This window comes from Poeciliopsis prolifica, unplaced genomic scaffold, assembly GCF_027474105.1.
Source record: "Poeciliopsis prolifica strain line A6 unplaced genomic scaffold, Auburn_PproV2 SCAFFOLD017, whole genome shotgun sequence".
In the NCBI taxonomy this organism is placed as follows: Eukaryota; Metazoa; Chordata; class Actinopteri; order Cyprinodontiformes; family Poeciliidae; genus Poeciliopsis; species Poeciliopsis prolifica.
The window spans coordinates 10,132,480-10,150,867 of NW_026562392.1; the positions used below are offsets into that span (position 1 = coordinate 10,132,480).

Sequence of the window (18,388 nt, forward strand, 5' to 3'; positions counted from 1 at the left end):
TGTGAATGAGATCTGAGTCGCTACCAAAGACAGAATGGTGTGAAGAAAAACAAACAAACTTGGAAGTGTCTTTGTTTGAATATGTCTAAGTTATTTATTCATTATTTGCAAGCAAATTATGAATGCTCTGTAATTTTGCAACCTGGAATGTCACTGGAGCAGGACTCACCACTATGAACAGATCTGTTTTGAAAGCGATCTACCTACATAGCTACTGTTTAATAATTGTTTAATTTTGTACGTTTCGCAAGTAATTGTTAATATTCTCCCGCTGTGTCCTCTGTCAGACAGTGGTGTAGGTCAGTGGCTGTGGGCGCTCTAATCTAATCGTCCTCTGTACCTTTAAGGGAGCCACATACCTTTTTTTAGCAAGCAGATTCAGTTCGATAGGAGCAACCATCAATTTATGGGAACCCTTATTCCCACCGTGGAGCAGATGAGAAGGCACTATTGCTGGAACAAGCAGCTTTTCCCACGAACGCAGTGTTAGATTGGCGTCAGAAGGAAAAGGTCACATTTTTCTCTGCTGTCATTTTCCTCTGCAACTTCTTTGTTTCCAATTTTTTCCAATTCTGCAGACATGTGCCTTTTGGCAGCTTGTGTTTTTCTAGGAGTTGTCCTTTTACTTGCAGCCTATCAGTGCTCGGCGTGTCCTTTAGGCTGTGAATGTTGTGCGGTCACCCACACGGTGAAGTGTGTCTCTAAGGATCTGCTCGTAGTGCCACAAAACATTCCAGGATATACCCGGAGTGTCGTCATCACAGGGAATAATATACATCAAGTGGGACCAGATTCGTTTACAGAACTGCAGAATGTCACCAACGTCATTTTAAGCAATAACAGGTGAGAATGTCAGTGTTCTGTTTTTCAGTGAACTAACTTTGTTGGCGTGTATATAATAAAGAAGCAATGGGTTTATCTGTGGCCGTGTTTGTTCCCTTTAAAGATGCTATATGTGTTATTCAGCATTAGAATGGCATAAAAATGTCTAAGAGCAATTGTCACAGTGTTAGTCGTCTTCTCAGGATCACAGAGTTGGCCTCCCACACCTTTGCCGGCCTCACCAGCCTGCACTCCTTGGACCTCAGTGGTAACCAGCTGGCACTAATCCACCCAGAGGCACTCAATATACCCGGAAGCCCCCTTCAGGAGCTCAATCTGAGCCGCTCACTGCACAACTTCACCGCCCTGACCGACCTGACCACGGCTCTCCGCTGGGGCGGACTCTGGGGGCTCCGCCGCCTCGACCTTTCTGGAAACCTCCTGGCCCTTCTCCCGCCTGGCATGTTCTCCCACGTTCCCAATTTGCAGCAGCTCTTGCTCAGGAACAACTCCTTGGTGACTGTCTATGCGGGGACCTTTTCCGGCATAGACCATCTGGAGACCCTAGACCTGACGCACAACGACTTCGAGGCATTCAGGCTCGACGCACTTCAAGAACTAGAGAGACTTGGCAACGCTCAGATCTTTCTCGGTAACAACCCGTACACCTGCTCCTGTGAGAGTCGGGACTTTGTGACCTGGCTGAATAAAACCAGAGCCCGGGTGGATGCTGACGCGGTCAGATGTGCATCACCGGAGGCGCTAGCCGACACCCGGCTGCAAGGGCTCACCGTCCAGGCCATTGGTTGTGTAGTTCCAGTCCTGGCTGAGGTAGCTGACCTCACCTTGCAGACGTCATACGTTTTCCTGGGGGTGGTGCTGGGCTTTGTCGGCATGGTTTTTCTCTTTGTGCTGTACCTGAATCGAAACGGCATGAAAAAGTGGATTATAGAAACGAGGGACGCGTGCCGGGACGTTCTGGAGGGCTATCACTACCGGTACGAGATAGACTCTGACCCTCGGTTGGGTCACATCACGGCCGGCTGTACCCGGCCACAAAGGCATTTGGGACAAGGGGTGTCCCAACAGCTGCCAAACGACACGTGTATAGTCCAAGCCCCGACAGAAACACAAGTCAAACCAGTGGCAACCTCTCTTACTGTGAACTCGTGATCTTGGAGTTTCATTGAAAGAATAAAAGATACAAGTGAATTTTTTAATTAATTAGGATATCAGCCAATGATTTGTTTTAGTTTAAAAATTCAGTTCAAAAAGTAAAAGTCGCATGCATTGCCAAGAGTGAAATGTGTCGAGGGGTTATTTGTTTAATTTTTTATAATTATGGAAAATGTTGACAGGTTTCCACAGTCAGGGTAAGCTACAGAAAGGTCACTGCAAGAGATGCTGGATGCTTTGTCCTAGCATGTCAAAATGTGGGGAAAGAACAGGAACAGCAGCACTCTTTTTCATCAATAAAGAAAGCACATTTTATATTTCATTCGAAAATCAAGGTTCCAGAAGGAAGGAGAGGAGAGGATTGCTGCATTGTGGCAATAATTCATGCAAAAGAAGCCCCAACATAGCCCTCAGTGGGTGAGCTGTACAGTACGTGAAAAATCTTTATGAAGCCAAGATTTCTGTATAGAAAAAAAAGGGTTTTGTTTATATTATGTAATTTTCCAATTTTCTGAGAAATTTACTTTTGGGGTTTATCTAGCCATAAATCATCAAATTGAAAAGAAATAGGTGGCTGAAATCTACCACTTGGTGTGTAAAGATTAAAGTTGCGCTCTTTAAGTGAAATGATTTAAATGACCTGAAAAATATATAGAGAGGTGTACTTTTAGAATTTCAATATATTTATACTCGCTGTGTATCCTTTAAACTTCACCATAAAAAGTGCCTTTGTGTTTTCTTAGGCACGTGAAAATAATCTCTAGATAGTTTCTGCTTTTTAGATAAACGCTCTTGTTTATTAGTTAGTCTTAGCGTCATAACTACACACATTTGGAAACTTCACTACAGGTAGCATCGACGGCAGCTCAGAAGCATGGATAATGCATGAAAAAGCATAAAGTATTAAAATATGTCTTGTATTATTAATACTGTTGTAAAGTTTCGAAGCAAAAAGTTCTCGGATGACATATTTTTGTTGCATTTGTCTTTTGTTTCTTCACACGTAGCACAACATGTTATTTGAAGCACATATTTCTGTTCCAAATAAAAACATTTGTTTATTTATATTTCATTTCTGCGCTCCCTTATTGTGACTGGAGTCCAGAATGGAGATCTACGGAAAATCATTTGTTTTCCTCCGTGTGGCGTGTTCCCACTATTTCTGCTCAAAGAGTGTGTGATTAAGTGTCTACGTTCAGTGGAAATAGGACAAAATGAAAGATGTTGTTTAGAAACACACCTGCTGGCTCTGCAGCTGTGCACCCCGGTGAGCATGCCAGGCCTGCCTTGTATGTGTGCGCATTAATTACGACGGTGGTTTCCAAAGTTCCTCTGCTCCTGACCTACAAAACAGTTGTTGCCAAGGCTTGTGACCCAGACGACTGCAGAATACAAATATTGATAATGACCAGTAGGATGGATAATTGCAACACTAATGGCCTCTGCAAAGCTCCCATCACATCTGGAACTGGTGTTTCCACCACTTTTATGCAGTCCCGACCCTCACAAAAGTTTTTCATACAACTCTATTTCTTCTCATTTTTAACTTTAAAACCAGAATTTTTAGTGTGATTAAGTTTTTATTTTTAAGTAATTGTTCTGTGGCTCAAGTAGGTGAACAATCTTTGTCCTGGATTAAAAAAAACACACTCAAAGCTGGTGTTGTGCATTTAGATAAACCCTTCTCCCTTGTAGGTGGAATACAGTTCTGTTGTTTTTTTGTTTTTGTTTTTTTTCTTCTCTTACCAATCCTGGGTTTTTCGAGATGAACTCACGCTGACGTCTTTTAAAGATACTCTGATCATGTTGAGCAAAAGATTTACACATACTTTCCATGTAGAAACGTTGGATATTTCATGCAGAAAGTGACGCAGCATTTTCCTTCAAGGCACACACTGAGCGACTGCTGAGTGTGTGTGTGTGTCCGTGAAGTGGGGATGACTTCACGGACCTGACTAAACATAGTCAGGTTTATCCCTTAGCGATAAACCTGACTATGTCCACTTCAAACCTCTGAACTAAAGGATTAAACAAAGATTTCACTGCACTGACCAAAATTATAGTAATTTGGTTTTGAAGTTATATTAATTGATTTTTTTTCAGCAATGGAGATAACAAAAGAAAAAAAAATATATATATATTTTTTGTGCTATTTTGCAAGTATGTGTAGGCTGTAAGCCATTATAATTTCAGTGGTGGTTATGCGCTACATCGTCTGGAACCACAACAGTGGTCTCAATACTCATCTCGGATTTTTTTGCTTTTTGTAACAAATGTTCACGAGAACCACTTATATAGTTCAAATAGAGGTTAAAGTTGTTTTTCTTTTGTTTCTTCGTTTTTATTTTATTTTTTGTGAAATGTACTGTTGCGTTAACTTCCTTTTTTATTTTTGTCATTGTTGCTCTGCACCTAAACATCCGCCTCGGGTGACGTCAGCACGCACCTGTGGGTGTGTCCCCTGCTGCGGTATTAGCTGTAGCCGCAGGTGATAGCCAAGTACAGGGAAACGCTCGGCAGCTCCGGGGACTCGCTTTTTTTTTTTTTTCCTCTGTTTTCTTTGACCAGAAGAGACTGTTTGGATGTGCTGGGCTGACCTGGTTCGGTGGCGGCGCCGGACTCCGGGCTTCGACCGTCTCGTCCTCGCTTGTTGGATGAAACAGTAAACTCACCTGGAAGTACCCGGTCCGGTCGACACCTTCGAGGCGCGAGCAGCAGCAGCAGCAGCAGCAGCCGTGTCGGTGTGAGACTTCCGCGGTTCGCTCACCAGCGAGCACCACCACAACTGTTTCTGCTTATGCGGTAAGTGGGAGCTTTGCAAGTGAAATGAGGAGCAGTTGCTCCTTAAACGGGCTTTTTGGCGCTGATGGCACAGGTAGTCTGGAGCTAAAGGGGAACACCCCAAAAACTTCAGCGAAGGCAGCAATCAGCGCACCCTGTTGTTGAATTCATATAGTTATTTTTTTTAACTGCTTAATTGATCAGATCTCTGAGAGCTTTAAACTCTGGAGTTTTATTCTTCAAATAAAAGGATTATTGCATACTTAAAAATGCAAAACGGTGGAAGAAGCGTGCAAACAATCAGAAGGTGCTAAGCTAATAAAAATAGGTCATATTTATTAGAGATACAGATTGACATGTAGAACTAGGGGAACCAACTGGAAGCATCTCTCATATTTATAATTAATGTAAAATACACACATAAATACCACAGTGTGCTTAGCAGCAAATAAAGCATTCGTTTTGTTTGTAATGAAAAGTACAATTACAATTATATAATATGCAATACAATGTAAACAAGTTTAAAAGTAAAAGGAGATTTTAGCTGTTAAGATGAATTTAAAAGTACAGCAGAATCAAATAGAAACAGGATTTTTTTAATCGGATAAAAACGAAAATTTAATATGCAAAGTCATCCCCTTTGGCCACCCTGCAATAAATATACACAAAATGTACACATTTTTGAATAAATATAAAGGTTTGCATAAACAACAACAAAAAAAACCTGACATGCAATACTACTGTCAATTTTAAAGTAAAACGTTAAAATTGACAAAACAAAAATCTAACACACTGAATGATGTACTGCATCTCTTAAGACAGATAAAGATCAAAATGACATTTTACATTTAATGAAATCAAATCATGTTACATTCAGTTAATCATATTCATGGTACGTTAAAACTGCAGTCGAAAAATATTGAATATGAAAGACTAAAATTATACAAAATGCATAATTAAGAAAACATAATGGCTTCACCAAAGACTAGTATGAACGAAGTAAAACAAGACAAGCAAAAACGTAAAAATGTTAAAACCCAATAAAATTAACCATCAGACATAAATAAAAATACATTGTTTATTCATGGTGAAATCAAAGTTGGTGGTATTGAAATCAGAATGCAATGTTTAAATAAACAAACTACTTTGGTTACACAGAGTATCAACACATTTCGTATTTCTATTTGATTATAGCACAGATATATAATGAGATTGAATGTCCTTCTCTGCAGGCCTTTTTGTCATATAAAGGAGTAATGTCCACTAACATGCATGGCTCTCTTTCCCCCTGCAGGCCCCGGGCGTTTTGAGCCATGCCTGGCCACAGCTCAGGGCCTCCCCAGACGTCCCGCCACTCAAAGCACCACACCTCCACCTCTCAGGGCAACCACAAACCAAGTCGAACTATATACAGGGAGAGCACGGGCTTAACTGACCTCAGGGACCTTCATGGGGAACATTTCCGGGAGCACCACAACGACCACCCTCGGCATTCGGAGAACAAGAATGGCCCCAGTAGAAGATACCCGCGAAACGGCACGACCCGGGGCTCAGAGACTATAGGATTTATTCCAGGGTCGGCTGACAGCGCGCCGGCCAGCAGGCCCTCATGTGGCTCCTGCCCCTCGATGGGCTGGAGTGGCTGCAAGGCCTTGCTCTGCCGTATGCTCAATTGTGGCTGTTGTGGCAGCCGAGAGCCCTCTCTGCCCGTTAACGAGAGCTCAACAGACCACCCACCCAAATCAGGCGGTGAGCCTTCTAACGGCGTGGCTCTGACCAACCCAACCTGTGGTGTCTCCATGGAGCCCGGCAAGCCCGCCAAATCTGCCAGGTTACCCACCAGCGAAAGTTTCCGTTACCAAGACGTTCGTTTTCGAGGCGAGATTGTAAATTATCCAGTGAATCCTTCCAAACGGACCCGTCCTCCCGCAAAAGGGGAAAGCCAGAGACCGATCAGCAACACCAGCCTCTTGTCCAACGACTGCTACGACTTGGACGACCCGTGCGACAGCACAGACGTTGACTCTCTTATCACCAAGAAGCTCTTGGAGCTGTACGCCTTCCATCAGATCGAAGAGCTCGCCAAGTGTACATCCGATTCCTCTTTCTTCCGCAAGACGAACGAGATAAGCGAGCTCATCTACAGCATAGCCCAGAACTACAACCTGGAGGAGCAGGAGGCCGAGTGCAAGCTGGTGCATGGGGTCATCCGCATCAGCACCAGGAAGGCCAAGAAGAAGGCCAGCCACCAGTCGACGGGGCAGCGTCCTAACGGCAGGAACGACGGGACTCTGCCCGATAGCGGCAACGAGACCATGACCCAAACCTTCATGAGCAGTGATTGTAAGGAAATGGCAACACATGTTTTTGTTGTAGTTATATTTTTAAAAAAAATTGCTGCAAAGATTTATGATTCATGTAGGTATTTTGCAGCCTGGAGGTTGCAGAATACCAAATATTGGAAACATCTGACCTGTCGTCTCCCAGTGACTCATAGTCTGTTGGAACGTTGCAGTCTTTGTTTAGCTCAGAGTTGTAAGCCTCAACACACTAGACATTTTGCAGGCAAAGGCCTATTAACAGTCAGTTAATCTGGGGCAAGTTGAAACATGTACGCATGTTTCACCAAAACACTGAAGCAGCAGATGACCAGATTATTTCTGCCTCTTAAACTCATAGCAATACTGGTGGTTGCACCCTGTCCGCTTGTCTTCATTGTGTCCATCTGGCTTCCCTTCGCAGTTCCAGAGGTGAAAGTGTCTGAGCAAACGCCGTCAGATGAGCTGGCGAGGAAAATGAGACAATACGGCTCAAGAAGTGAGTACATTTGGGGAATTTTTCACCGACGCATAGACACTTGTGTGATTTTTTTTTCTTTTTTCCCTGTTTGTTTTTGGAGAGGGTATTAAAAACACAGAAGGAATTAAAGCTTTAAGGATCTAAAGTTATTCACATTTAGTTTCCAACTGTTCTTATCTTAGAGGGATAATTGTGGGACCACTGCAGCAGTAGGCATCTTCTCAACTTCTTTTTTTTTTTTCCCCAGTAACACACCTCACCTTACACAGCAAAGTGCTGCATTCCTGCCCTTTTCTTCACATATTACAATTCTCGGCTGGTGAAAAGCTCCCCCCCCCATGCTATTGAACGCCTACATCACCTGCCTCGTTCTCTCCCCCCCTCCAGCTCTGCAGTCATGCTACACGATCTGCTTAAGCAGAAGATTAAGCCACATTAAATACATGTCCCCTGATTTATTATGTCACTTTAGCAAACAACTCAGGTTACAAATGGATTACAGTGCAACAGGCACTTTTTCTCCCCCTCCCTCCTCGCTCTTATGTGAAGAGGTTGCTAAAAGGGACTGGGTGTCCTGTTACATGTCTTTGAATGAGGGTACAGCACATTGTGTTTCCATAACTTTCACAGTGAGGCCTGGGAATGGATCAGCGGCTTGGGTTAAACTCGGTGCACCTTTGATGCTGATATACAGTGGCTGCTGAAGCATTCATACGTTTTGAACATTTGTTTTGTTGCAAACCTCTGTGGGTTGCATGTGTTGAAGTGGTCCATGGAAACATCATGCTGTTGGGATGCAGCGAAGCTAAATGGATGCAGCTAAATGTAAATCCAATGTTCTAAATGTGTAATCCAGTCAAGAATAGCATTAAGAAGAGAAGTAGGTCTGGGGGAGCTTTACAGGTTCAAAACTTTGAAGGACAGGTTTAGCTGATTTAGTATTAAATTGTAAGTGGATTCAGATTTCAGTTATGACATGTGGGGGAGTTTTTTGTGCTTGTTTTGTTGTCATTAAATCAGTGGAGTTTGGTTATTGTACCGATTCAGTAGCTTTATTAAATGATAACATGTTTTAATAACTTAATAATATTAAGTTATGAGTTATCAGCACAAGAAAATATAGATGTTATAGAAGCCCAACCCTGAGGCTTGGTGGCCTAACAAGGGAGCCTTGAGGAGCCCCAGATTTGTTACTTATTTTTGATTATCTAATGATACAAAGTCATTAGGTAAAATAAGACCTGAGCCAGTTTAGGACAATCTCTCCAACTTTCCAATTGATCAATTTGTTTCCTATGATCAGATGTGTCAACTTCTATAATCAGACATTTGCATGCATTACATTTAAGAGGTTTATCATTCCAAAACTTTTATCAGTGTGATGTCAGTGCTGTGGTGATCCAGATGAAGCTTTTTTTTTTAAAGATGTTTGATCACTGACATTTGTAGCCTCTGTTTATAATCCTCTGTGTAAAGGTGAGTATTTAATATTTACAATATTTGAGGTTCTTAACAGCTGAAGGACAATTGTCCTTTTTTAACTGGTGGGGAATATGAATTTTGGCACTCAAATAATGTACAAAGTCTTTGCAAAATCAGATTAAAGTTTATTAGGAAAACGTTGTGAGCTTGTCAACAATAGTAAATAATGTCTGGGTCAGAGCTACAGTGGAATAGTTTGGATCAGATTGAAATTAACTAAAAAAAAATGTAAATATGGAGCGAGGATGCTGACGTCATCATTGGTTGTCTGTGAGTGCTGCTGTTTGTTTTCGTTCTTTTTTTTTTCTGTTTTCATTAAAATGATAACACTTTAGTGATGGGCAAACTTTTTCTGTCGTACAGCGATTATATAGACCAACCATGTCGACTGACCCTCCTGCGTCTGCAGAGCGATCATCTTTTCCCATCTGACAGCTTTTTTTAAAAGCAAAATGTAATCTACAGTGGGCCAAGAGAAGCAACTTTGTTGCCCATCCCTGTTGTTTGCTGATGTCACTTGGGCGTCAGATTTATGGGGGTACGAGAAACATGCCAACGCATAGTCTCTGCTTGAACCTATGCCGCTTTTGCAATAAAAAAAAAAATCCATTAATTACGTCGTTAATCATCCCCTACCTTCTCTTCCAGCATATTCCTCCAGCACTTCCACAGCCTTCTCTCACTACCAGCACGACACCGGGACAAACTCTTCAGGAGCTCCTCTGCTGATTTGAAAAGCTACGCAAAGAATCAAATGTCTATATGCTGACAAATCATGTAGCCTCCTTTCATTTATACTGTTACTGAGCAGAGCACCTTTACCCTACATGGGTATAGTTCTCCTTACATTGGTCTTCAAAAATTTTTTATCTTTCCTTTAAAAACGACCAACAGAGGAGCTTTTTTTAATTATTATTTTGTCATTTTCTCATGGCAGAGGGATGTAAGATTTTTGTTTTGTATCAGCGCAGTGTTTTAGGTTTAGACAGTAAAGGCCTGCGAGGCTAGCGGCAGGACAGAACCGTCCTCATTCTTGTCTTTGTTTTTGTTTATACAAATTGTTTTATTCTGCATGTACAGCTTAAAGTCTCCTACCATTTCGCTCCACTGCTGAGGGACACTTTGGTTTGTTTCACCCGCAGACTGTGTTGTTAAAAGCCATATTTTGATGTACATATTAAGTCAATGTTACTCTGAACCCCTTTGGATTTGTTTTTTTTATATGTGATATAACAATTCATGTTTTGAACGAAATAAAAATTTCAGTCATTGTTTTTAAGCCTTTCGTTTCACTAAACTTGTTGCCCATACGCAGTACACACTGCCTTTCTAATATCAGCAACACATCGGAAAATGAAGGTCAAACCGAAATCCGCTTGTAACAATGTCCTCGTTTTCAGCGTTTCTTTCCCTGCGTCGACAAATGTTTCTGTAAAGTTTTCTCCCTGGCCCACTTTTTCTTCATCTCTGGGACTGTTGTCAGGCTCACCTCCCCGAGGTCAGTGTTGCAGCAGGCAGGGTTTTTCCGCCCTCAGCAAAAGACGGAACTCGTTTGGCTGGTTCTGACTCAAGGGAAATAAAATCCAGGGGTTTGTCTTTGTCATTTATTGCAAAATGAAGACGGAGCACGGAAAACCAACCTGATTTCAGGAGTCAGTCGATTATGTTTGGTGTCGAACAAACACTTTTTACACTCTGGAAATTTTAGATTCTGGTGTTCTTTTATGACCGAGGCCAAAACAAAACCAACCCAAAAAAAAAATATATATATATATATATATATATATATATATATATATATATATATATATATATATATATATATATATAATTATCCAAGGCTAAACGTGTTAGCTGCTGGTATTTAGGACCATTTTGCGTCTTGTGTTGTAAAACAGGACGTCTGTCAGACTGCGTAATAAAACTTCTCCTGAACATTCTTTTGACTTCCTTTGGAAGCAGATGAGAAGAGCTTTTGGTTGAGTCATGTAGAAGCAATGCTTGCTCCGCAAAGCTTAAGCACAACATGTAATTATCTCTGTTTTCTGTGTCTGAATTGAAGCTTTTCAGGCTTTTTTTTTTCCCCTTTCTTTTTGCCCCCTTCTGTTATTGTTGCAGTTTTCCTGAATAACCCCGTTTCCTCTGGCCCACTGCCCCCGCCGGCACATTCCTGTTTTACCTGCACAGGTTGTCATGTGAAGACTCAAAGTTTCACAACCCGCATACCAAACAGTGAGATGAGTAAGGACCAAGCAGGCCTGTTCCTTATAAATCACAGCATTCACACCATTGGGATTTTTTTACGACCGTGGTTTGCTGTCGACTGTTGTATATCATTACTTACTTTTACGGATTAAATTGATGAGGGGGAAAACATTGACATTGTTCAGAAGGAGAGTAAATTAAAGAGCGATTTTCAGAAAACTACTTGCTGGGACAAAGAAAAAAAAAGATTCCATCATTTTCCATGAGAGGGAGACACAGGACCATTGTTAAAGTTGCTGCAATAAGCGCATGCATTATTGTGAAGTGGAAGGAAAATAGGAGGTTTTCAATATTACCTTACAAAATAAAGTCTGAACAGTGCACTTTGCATTCAGCCCCCCTTTCATATAACGCCCTTAAATATACAAATGCGGCAATAAGAAAACCAGAAAGAGCTCCATTTGTTTTGTTTTTTGCCACAAGCCAGGCGGGAGACAGCAGACAGAAGAAGCAGCTTTGGTCAGCAGAGGCCGAAATATTTGTGGTAAACTAATGCAACACAGCAGCCAGAACACGCTCATCCACAGGAAGCATGTCACTGAGGCTGCTAAAGATTTCCAACCGGGGCAGAGGTTCACCCTCCAGTCAGACGATCAGCTGAGAGAGGATGGTTTATGTCACAGCATGTTCATGTGTCAGACTGGTGCTGTCAAAGTCTAGACCTAAGTCCAGTTAAGAATATGTTGCAAGACTTTAAAAAGGTGATGTGATGTTCACAGATTTGAACTTTTGTTCATTTTTTTTTAAAACTGTTGAGCAGTTCTGCAGAGAAGAGTGCAGGAAACATTCAGCCTCATGCAAATCTTGGAGTCAAACGATTTCCAGATGTTTTGAAAGGACGCACAAATTCATGTCAGACTTTTTGTGTTTTTTTTTATGAGCAACTAACATAAGAGATTTCATATTATTTTCCTTCGTCTTCATAATTGTGCACTACTTTGTGTTGTTTTGTCACACTGAAATTTATGGTTATAGCATGTGGTTTCAAGTGGAATGATTAATTTTGCAGGGTGATGCGCAGGCAACATTCACCCTGAATCTTAGTTTTAATTTTGCCACAGTTTTCCCAGCTGGTCTAAAGAAGTGGCGTGGAAACGTTCAGATTTGTGCTTTTGGACACACTTGGAAGAATTTCAAAGCCTCTTTGTTGTGCAGTAGTTGAGCTGAACGTGTCAAAAATGCATGGATCTGAGAGTGAAGGCATCACTAGTGAATTCATGTACAAAAATATATTTATTTCAAGTCTTCATTTGAAGCAAACGACATTTATATACAACAACAAAGCAACAGAAAAGGTCAAGTATGCTGTGGAAAGACAACGCTTTCTCTTTAGTGGAGGATTTCTGCTCAGTCTGGACTAAAGTGACCTCAGCTTCTTGAAAAATGGAAGCAAATCCTAATCCCGTGTAGAAAAATAACAGTTTCTCTTGACAGTTTTTTGCAAGATTTTTTTTTTTTTTTGGCTGCAGCATTGAAGGGGTGTAATAATGATGGTGATAATAATAATGATAAAAAAACCAAATAAACAGATGATCATGGATTTCTGCAGAAGAGCATGTCGACCAGCAGCTCCAGCAGGTTGGCCTGGCCAATCACAGGCCGGAAGAAGAGCTCGGTGATGAGGCTGGGTGTGATGCCCTGCAGCGTGGAGGCTGTGAGGAGGATCCGGGCGAAGCGCTCTTGGTGACCCGGGTGTAGGAGCTGGACCACCTCGCTCAGGGCGTGCTGAGCTTCCTGCTGCAGCCCCTCCACAAACAGGCCTGCCTGTAACTCTGGCACATCTGTTGTTGAAATAAAAGGGAATATATTTTATTTTTAGGAATCGTGTACTTTTTTTTTTTTTGCACACTTGGAAGTGACTAACTCCAGTGAGCTGCCTACCTGGATTAAATATAGTGGTCCCTTTCAGGTATGCGTACTCCTTCGGGCTCAAATCCAAACTCCAGAACTTCTTCAGGCAGCCCCTCAGCCTGCTGACGCCCGCCATGGTGGGCTGCTCCCTCCCCGTCTCCTGGCGGTTCAGGAGGATCTTTTTCAGCATGCTGTCGGCGGGAACGTCCGTCACGTCGAAGTCCACGCGCTCCTGGGCCAGACCCAGGATGAAGAGCGGCGCCCAGCAGCTCCTGAGGAGGGCGTGCTGGTCGCCCGGCGGCAGCTGCTGGAAGGCCGGCAGGCTCCTCATGAAGCGCACGGTCTTCACCAGGACCGCGGAGGCCTCCCTGCAGACCTCCGCGGGTCTGACCAGGCACACCGACCTGCGCACCTCGCAGTTGCACCTGCGGGGAGCCGAGATGTGGCGGAAGGCGCCGCCTCTGTCCATTTGGCTCAAGATGTTGTAGAGGATGGGATTCGGAAGCCGGTCGCCGCTGCTCGCGCAGTCACACCTGCTGTCCATCTTTTCCGACCAGGATGTTCGGTCTCTTCGGGTGAACAGTCGGCTCTCTCTCTTTCTGTTGGGTGTTAATGCTTCCTCCTGTCCGCCTTTACTTATAAAGCCGCCCCCCCGTCCCTCCCCGCCCTCCGCCTCCTTGTTGGACCTTGAAATGTCAATACACTCGATGTGAAAAACAACCACGCGCTCCGCCAGGTCACCGCTCGAACAGCCCTGGGAAACTGATAAGCTTTTCTCAATGAAGAGCAGCTGCTGGAGTAACACACGGACACCACGAGGGGATCGGCCTTATCTGAGAGCCGGTGTCGTTAACCCAGGCAGTACCGAGCTTCCAAGGCCTGCAGAGGTAATCAGCCTCCCACTGTGTCACTGCACCCGCCGCCTCACACCTGTGGAGCTGGAAGGAGGCCAGAGCACAAGGGGGGGAAAAAAAGTGGCCTTTACATTATGTCCTCATTAAGTGGCCTTTTATCTAAATAAACATTTAATCTGGAAGCAACATTGTGAGTGGTGTGTGGAGGCTGGTGTTGGTTTACACCACATCGTTTAGCTGCTTTTCTTTTTTTCTTTTACATTTGGTTATTTCTAATGCAAAATTAGCTAAATAAAAAAAAACAATTAAACTAGGTGTTGTTATGATTCTTATGTGTTTGGACATTTGGTTTCAGTTCTTCTTTCTTTTTGTTTTTGTTCATTTCCATCTTATCTTGCTCCTTGTCTTGGCTCAGTCAGTCTGATTGTGTTTTGGATGTGTCTTTTTAGATTTGTGTTTCTTTCCGTGCACGGTTTTATTGTGTTTGGCTCTCATTAGTAGCTAGTTAATTAGTTAATTGTCATTAGTTCTCCTGGCTCTTTTGTCATTTCCTCTCCCTCCTGTATTCAGCTTCCTGACGTCATTGTTCTCCGCTGGCTCCTTCCGTTGCATTTCATCTCCTTTCCCGGTTCCCAGTGGTTCATCGTTTGAGGTTCATTGGTTATTTCTTTACTAAAACTCCCATCTAACTCCACTCTGCACTTTGTCCTCTTTTAAAATCCACCCATTAAAACACGTATTGGTATTGTTGGCATTTGTGTGTGAATGTGTGTAACTGGTGTTAGGTAATTAGCTAATTTTCACAAAGAACTTTATCATTGTTGTTATGCATGTGTAAATAAGCCAAACAAATAAACTTTTCAACAACATTTTGATTTAAAAGAAGAGTGTTGGTTGTACGTAACGTGGATGTTGTTGTCCTAAAATAATCAAAAGAGATAAACAGAAAAATTAGATCATGGAATTTCAATTTATGGTTTCTGTGACAGGCAACGCAATGTTTCGCAATCCTAATTTATTATCCTGCCTGTGCCTGGCACCGAGGGGGGAATACGATAAGCAAATGACTTTATTATGATCTCATACAAACAAAACGGTAAAAGATGCTTTTTTTCTTCTTCTTCTCTTGGTTTGGACGTTTAGCTCCTCGGTGGATGCACATGAAAAATGTTTATGACTTGGTCAAATGACACAAAAGAAGTTTTTTTTTAGTTTAGTTTAGTTTTTTTTTTAACATTTGCTCTGAGTGTTGCCCAGGAGCTTTAAAGTGTTGCAGAGGGAAAGTTCCTGGAGAAGAGGTCAACTGTGGAGCAGCGAAGTCAAGGTCAGTCATGTAGTGTAAAACTGCAATAAAGAGATTAGACGCCAGACACAACTGGCAGCACCAGTCACCGAGTGTTTGCCTTACTTCATTAGTCTCTCTACTCGTTCCCAGGGGCGGAAAGTTAGGACAATGCCAAGGGCCCCTGACCAACAGGGGGCCCTCCACATTTTTTTGTGTGTGTGTGTTTTTTTTAAAGTGTCAATTCATAACCCAGTTTTTCTCCTAGACTGTGAGATTATCAAGCATTTAGCATAGTTAGCTGAGCTACAAACTGCTGTTTGCCTTCATTTCACTAACATTCAATGAATTAAGGAAATAAATTATCAACATATTCATATATTGTACCTTTTACCACATTTAACAGCAGATGAGTCGGTCAGCAGCAGCTGTAAACCAAGTCCCTCCTGACCCGTCCTCTCCTGAGTGAAATTAAAGCTGCCGTAACTTTTATACTTTTTTTTTTTTTTACATATTTGTTAAAACTGTCATTATGTTGTGACTGACAGTACAGCATGAGAGATGATCTGAAAAAAATGTATTTGCTCTGCTCTTGAGAGACATTTCAGTAAACTAAAAGTAACAGAAAAAAAAATTAGCAACCGACTCGCACACTGTATGCAGACTGTTTCATGTAAAACTCACCAGCAGTAAATATTGTGCGAGTTATCAGTATTGAACCAAAGAAAGCAGGGCAGTTGCAAACCTTTAAAATTGTGACGCTTTTGATGGGTCAGATAGACTCAAGAAATTGTAACAGCATCTGCGCGGGGGGCCCAATTTAATTTTTTTTGCCATGGGGCCTCAAGAGTCCTGGCGGCGGCCCTGCTCATTCCTTGAAGGATTCCTCTAGAAAATATTTCACAACCTAATTTCTTTTCCCCAGATGAAATCTCATTTTAACACACTAACCGTCTATACCAGAAATAATCGCCCGTGTGCGAAGGAGTGCGACTTGAAAACAAGAAAACACATCACAATATGAGCATTGCTTTTATTTTATTTTAATTTTTTACAGGGTGACCTGTAATGCACCTCGGCAGCTCTTAGGCTTCATGAAGCATGATGACAGTTGTAAATGGCTGTGATAAGACCTGTGTTTATAGAGGTTAGGAGCAGGCAGAGACGGGCACGGAGGACAGACACTTATCTCAGCCAGGACAGTAAAAATAAAATGTCCTTCAGTCTATAAGTGGAATGTTCTGGGAGGGAGGAAGCACCGCCTCAGGTTGGATGTGATGTAATTGCCTTGTCTTCCAAAGACGATCCAAATCTTCACATCTGTAGTCACTTAAAATCAAAACAAGCTTAAATGGGTCAAAAATTGGGAACTGTGACAACATAATTCCACATTCATGGATCCTTTCATTTACATATTTAAAAAATAGGGTATCTATTTAAATTTGTGATCTATTATACATCACTTGACAGCTCAATTTGCTCTTCTTCTAAGGGTTCCCCCGAGACCTGACTTGTGTTAACTTTACTTCCTCCCGTTATTTTTCCCACTGGGTCAGTGAACTCCCGGCTCTCTGTGTGCACGATGAAGAGGAGCATGACTCCATGCTTTGCTTCACGGCAAATATGGCCGATTCCTGGCTCTGTTTGGACAAGGTCATCAACACCAAGATCAAGTTGTGATTGTCGAACAAATGTTCTCAGAAATTTCAGCCGCATTTATACTCATATTGCTCAGTCAGGTTTATGATCCACTTCTAAGCAAGGTTGTGTCACATTGCTTTGAACTTTCCATGACCTGATGTGGGCGAGCGATGAGATCATCTGTGGTGACTTGACAAAAAAAACAAAAAACAACCAAGTGAGTTTTATCTGCCGTTTTATCACAATAGCATAACCTATAGGAGTAATGCTATAGTGTGTCTTTCTCACATGCTAGGACATATGGATATGTAAACCATACTCAGAAATCCAAATCATATAAATACTAAAAGGAACTAAAGAAAATACCTTTTAGATTTCTTTGCAAAAGAACTTATTACTCACCAGAAGGCCTTCTGGTGAGTAATACTCACCAGAAGACCTTCTGGTGAGTAATAAGCTCGGATACCCTCACATTTATTCTCCGTTAAATGTCACACAGGTGGATGATGTGAAGACCACATGATGAGGACATTGTTACTCAGCATATGAAGGTGGTTTCATTTAGCAACCTGTACCGTGTGCGTAAACTAACACTGTCAGAGTTAAGGAATCACGTAAATACAATCTTTGCAACAGCATGAATTAGGCTAAAAGCATCAAGAAGCAACATATTATGTCCATATAATGAATCCATTAACATCTATCCGTCTGGGAAGTTTTACACAGCCATTTCCCTGGAAACCAAATTTCCAGCAGGAAAGCAATCCAAAAAAAAAAAAAAAAAAAACAGTGCTGGAGTTCTACAGATTATTTTAGGACACATTGCAACAAATTCATATGTTGGAGCGGCCCAGTCAAAGTCCACCTGAAGATGAATGCCCACAGACGGCAGAACAATAACTTGTTTAAGTTATTGTTGCAACAGTTTTACAAGCCACTAAATACATATATACATGAGTACAAGATATTAATAAGTGAGATAATAGCTGAGAATGTACAGTAGACCTAATCTGAGATAAAGTGTACCACAGATAGCACTACAGTGTTCACTGAACACCGGAAGGAATAATGAGCCATGAGGAGCAGATTAGACAGAAAGCAGACAAAGAGAAGTAGATAGGCTGGACTCAGTTTCCAAGTTTGTAAACACCACCGTTGCAAAAGAAAGCTTGATTAAATACATGAAAACATTTGACTGCTAAATATCCATAGAAATAGAGAAAAAAGTTGGAAAGCTAAACAATTTGGAATTACGTAAAAATCGAGCTTTTGAAAGCTCCTCTTCTGAAAGGGACTGTGTCAGGATACTTAGTTATGAGGACTTTTACACAAGGCTTCATGTTTAAAATGGACAAATATAAATTCTATATAACGTCAGGAAAACGGGAACGATGTTTGGCTTTGACATGTTGCCTCTGTTCTCAAAAAAATAACC

General features: G+C 41.9%; 3 protein-coding genes across 3 annotated transcripts; 2 read left to right on the plus strand and 1 right to left on the minus strand.

The window, feature by feature from the left end:
* The first annotated feature begins 66 nt into the window (after window positions 1-66).
* On the plus strand, window positions 67-3,018 carry LOC129367617 (trophoblast glycoprotein-like). Its single transcript, XM_055042175.1, has 2 exons — window positions 67-843; window positions 1,026-3,018. The coding sequence occupies exons 1-2, from the start codon at window positions 581-583 to the stop codon at window positions 1,993-1,995; spliced, it is 1,233 nt and encodes a 410-aa protein (XP_054898150.1). The 5' UTR covers window positions 67-580; the 3' UTR covers window positions 1,996-3,018.
* Window positions 3,019-4,492: 1,474 nt separating this feature from the next.
* Window positions 4,493-10,339, plus strand: kdf1a (keratinocyte differentiation factor 1a). The gene is made up of 4 exons (XM_055041781.1): window positions 4,493-4,800; window positions 6,074-7,122; window positions 7,522-7,596; window positions 9,709-10,339. Exons 2-4 carry the CDS (start codon window positions 6,093-6,095, stop codon window positions 9,792-9,794), a joined length of 1,191 nt encoding a protein of 396 aa, XP_054897756.1. The 5' UTR covers window positions 4,493-4,800; window positions 6,074-6,092; the 3' UTR covers window positions 9,795-10,339.
* A 2,200-nt stretch (window positions 10,340-12,539) lies between these two features.
* nr0b2a (nuclear receptor subfamily 0, group B, member 2a) lies at window positions 12,540-13,772 on the minus strand. Its single transcript, XM_055042069.1, has 2 exons — window positions 13,207-13,772; window positions 12,540-13,106 (listed from the first exon to the last, which is right to left on the minus strand). Exons 1-2 carry the CDS (start codon window positions 13,718-13,720, stop codon window positions 12,859-12,861), a joined length of 762 nt encoding a protein of 253 aa, XP_054898044.1. The 5' UTR covers window positions 13,721-13,772; the 3' UTR covers window positions 12,540-12,858.
* Between the last annotated feature and the right edge of the window lie 4,616 nt (window positions 13,773-18,388).

What these genes read in the sequence shown, in the direction of transcription:
- kdf1a (XM_055041781.1), top strand. Translation starts at nt 6,093, where the DNA reads ATGCCTGGCCACAGCTCAGGGCCTCCCCAGACGTCCCGCCACTCAAAG. An exon ending in AACCTTCATGAGCAGTGATT is followed by an intron (nt 7,123 to 7,521) that starts GTAAGGAAATGG and finishes TTCCCTTCGCAG; the next exon opens with TTCCAGAGGTGAAAGTGTCT. An exon ending in GAGACAATACGGCTCAAGAA is followed by an intron (nt 7,597 to 9,708) that starts GTGAGTACATTT and finishes CTTCTCTTCCAG; the next exon opens with CATATTCCTCCAGCACTTCC.
- nr0b2a (XM_055042069.1), bottom strand. Translation starts at nt 13,720, where the DNA reads ATGGACAGCAGGTGTGACTGCGCGAGCAGCGGCGACCGGCTTCCGAAT. An exon ending in GACCACTATATTTAATCCAG is followed by an intron (nt 13,107 to 13,206) that starts GTAGGCAGCTCA and finishes TTTCAACAACAG; the next exon opens with ATGTGCCAGAGTTACAGGCA.
- LOC129367617 (XM_055042175.1), top strand. Translation starts at nt 581, where the DNA reads ATGTGCCTTTTGGCAGCTTGTGTTTTTCTAGGAGTTGTCCTTTTACTT. An exon ending in GTCATTTTAAGCAATAACAG is followed by an intron (nt 844 to 1,025) that starts GTGAGAATGTCA and finishes TCGTCTTCTCAG; the next exon opens with GATCACAGAGTTGGCCTCCC.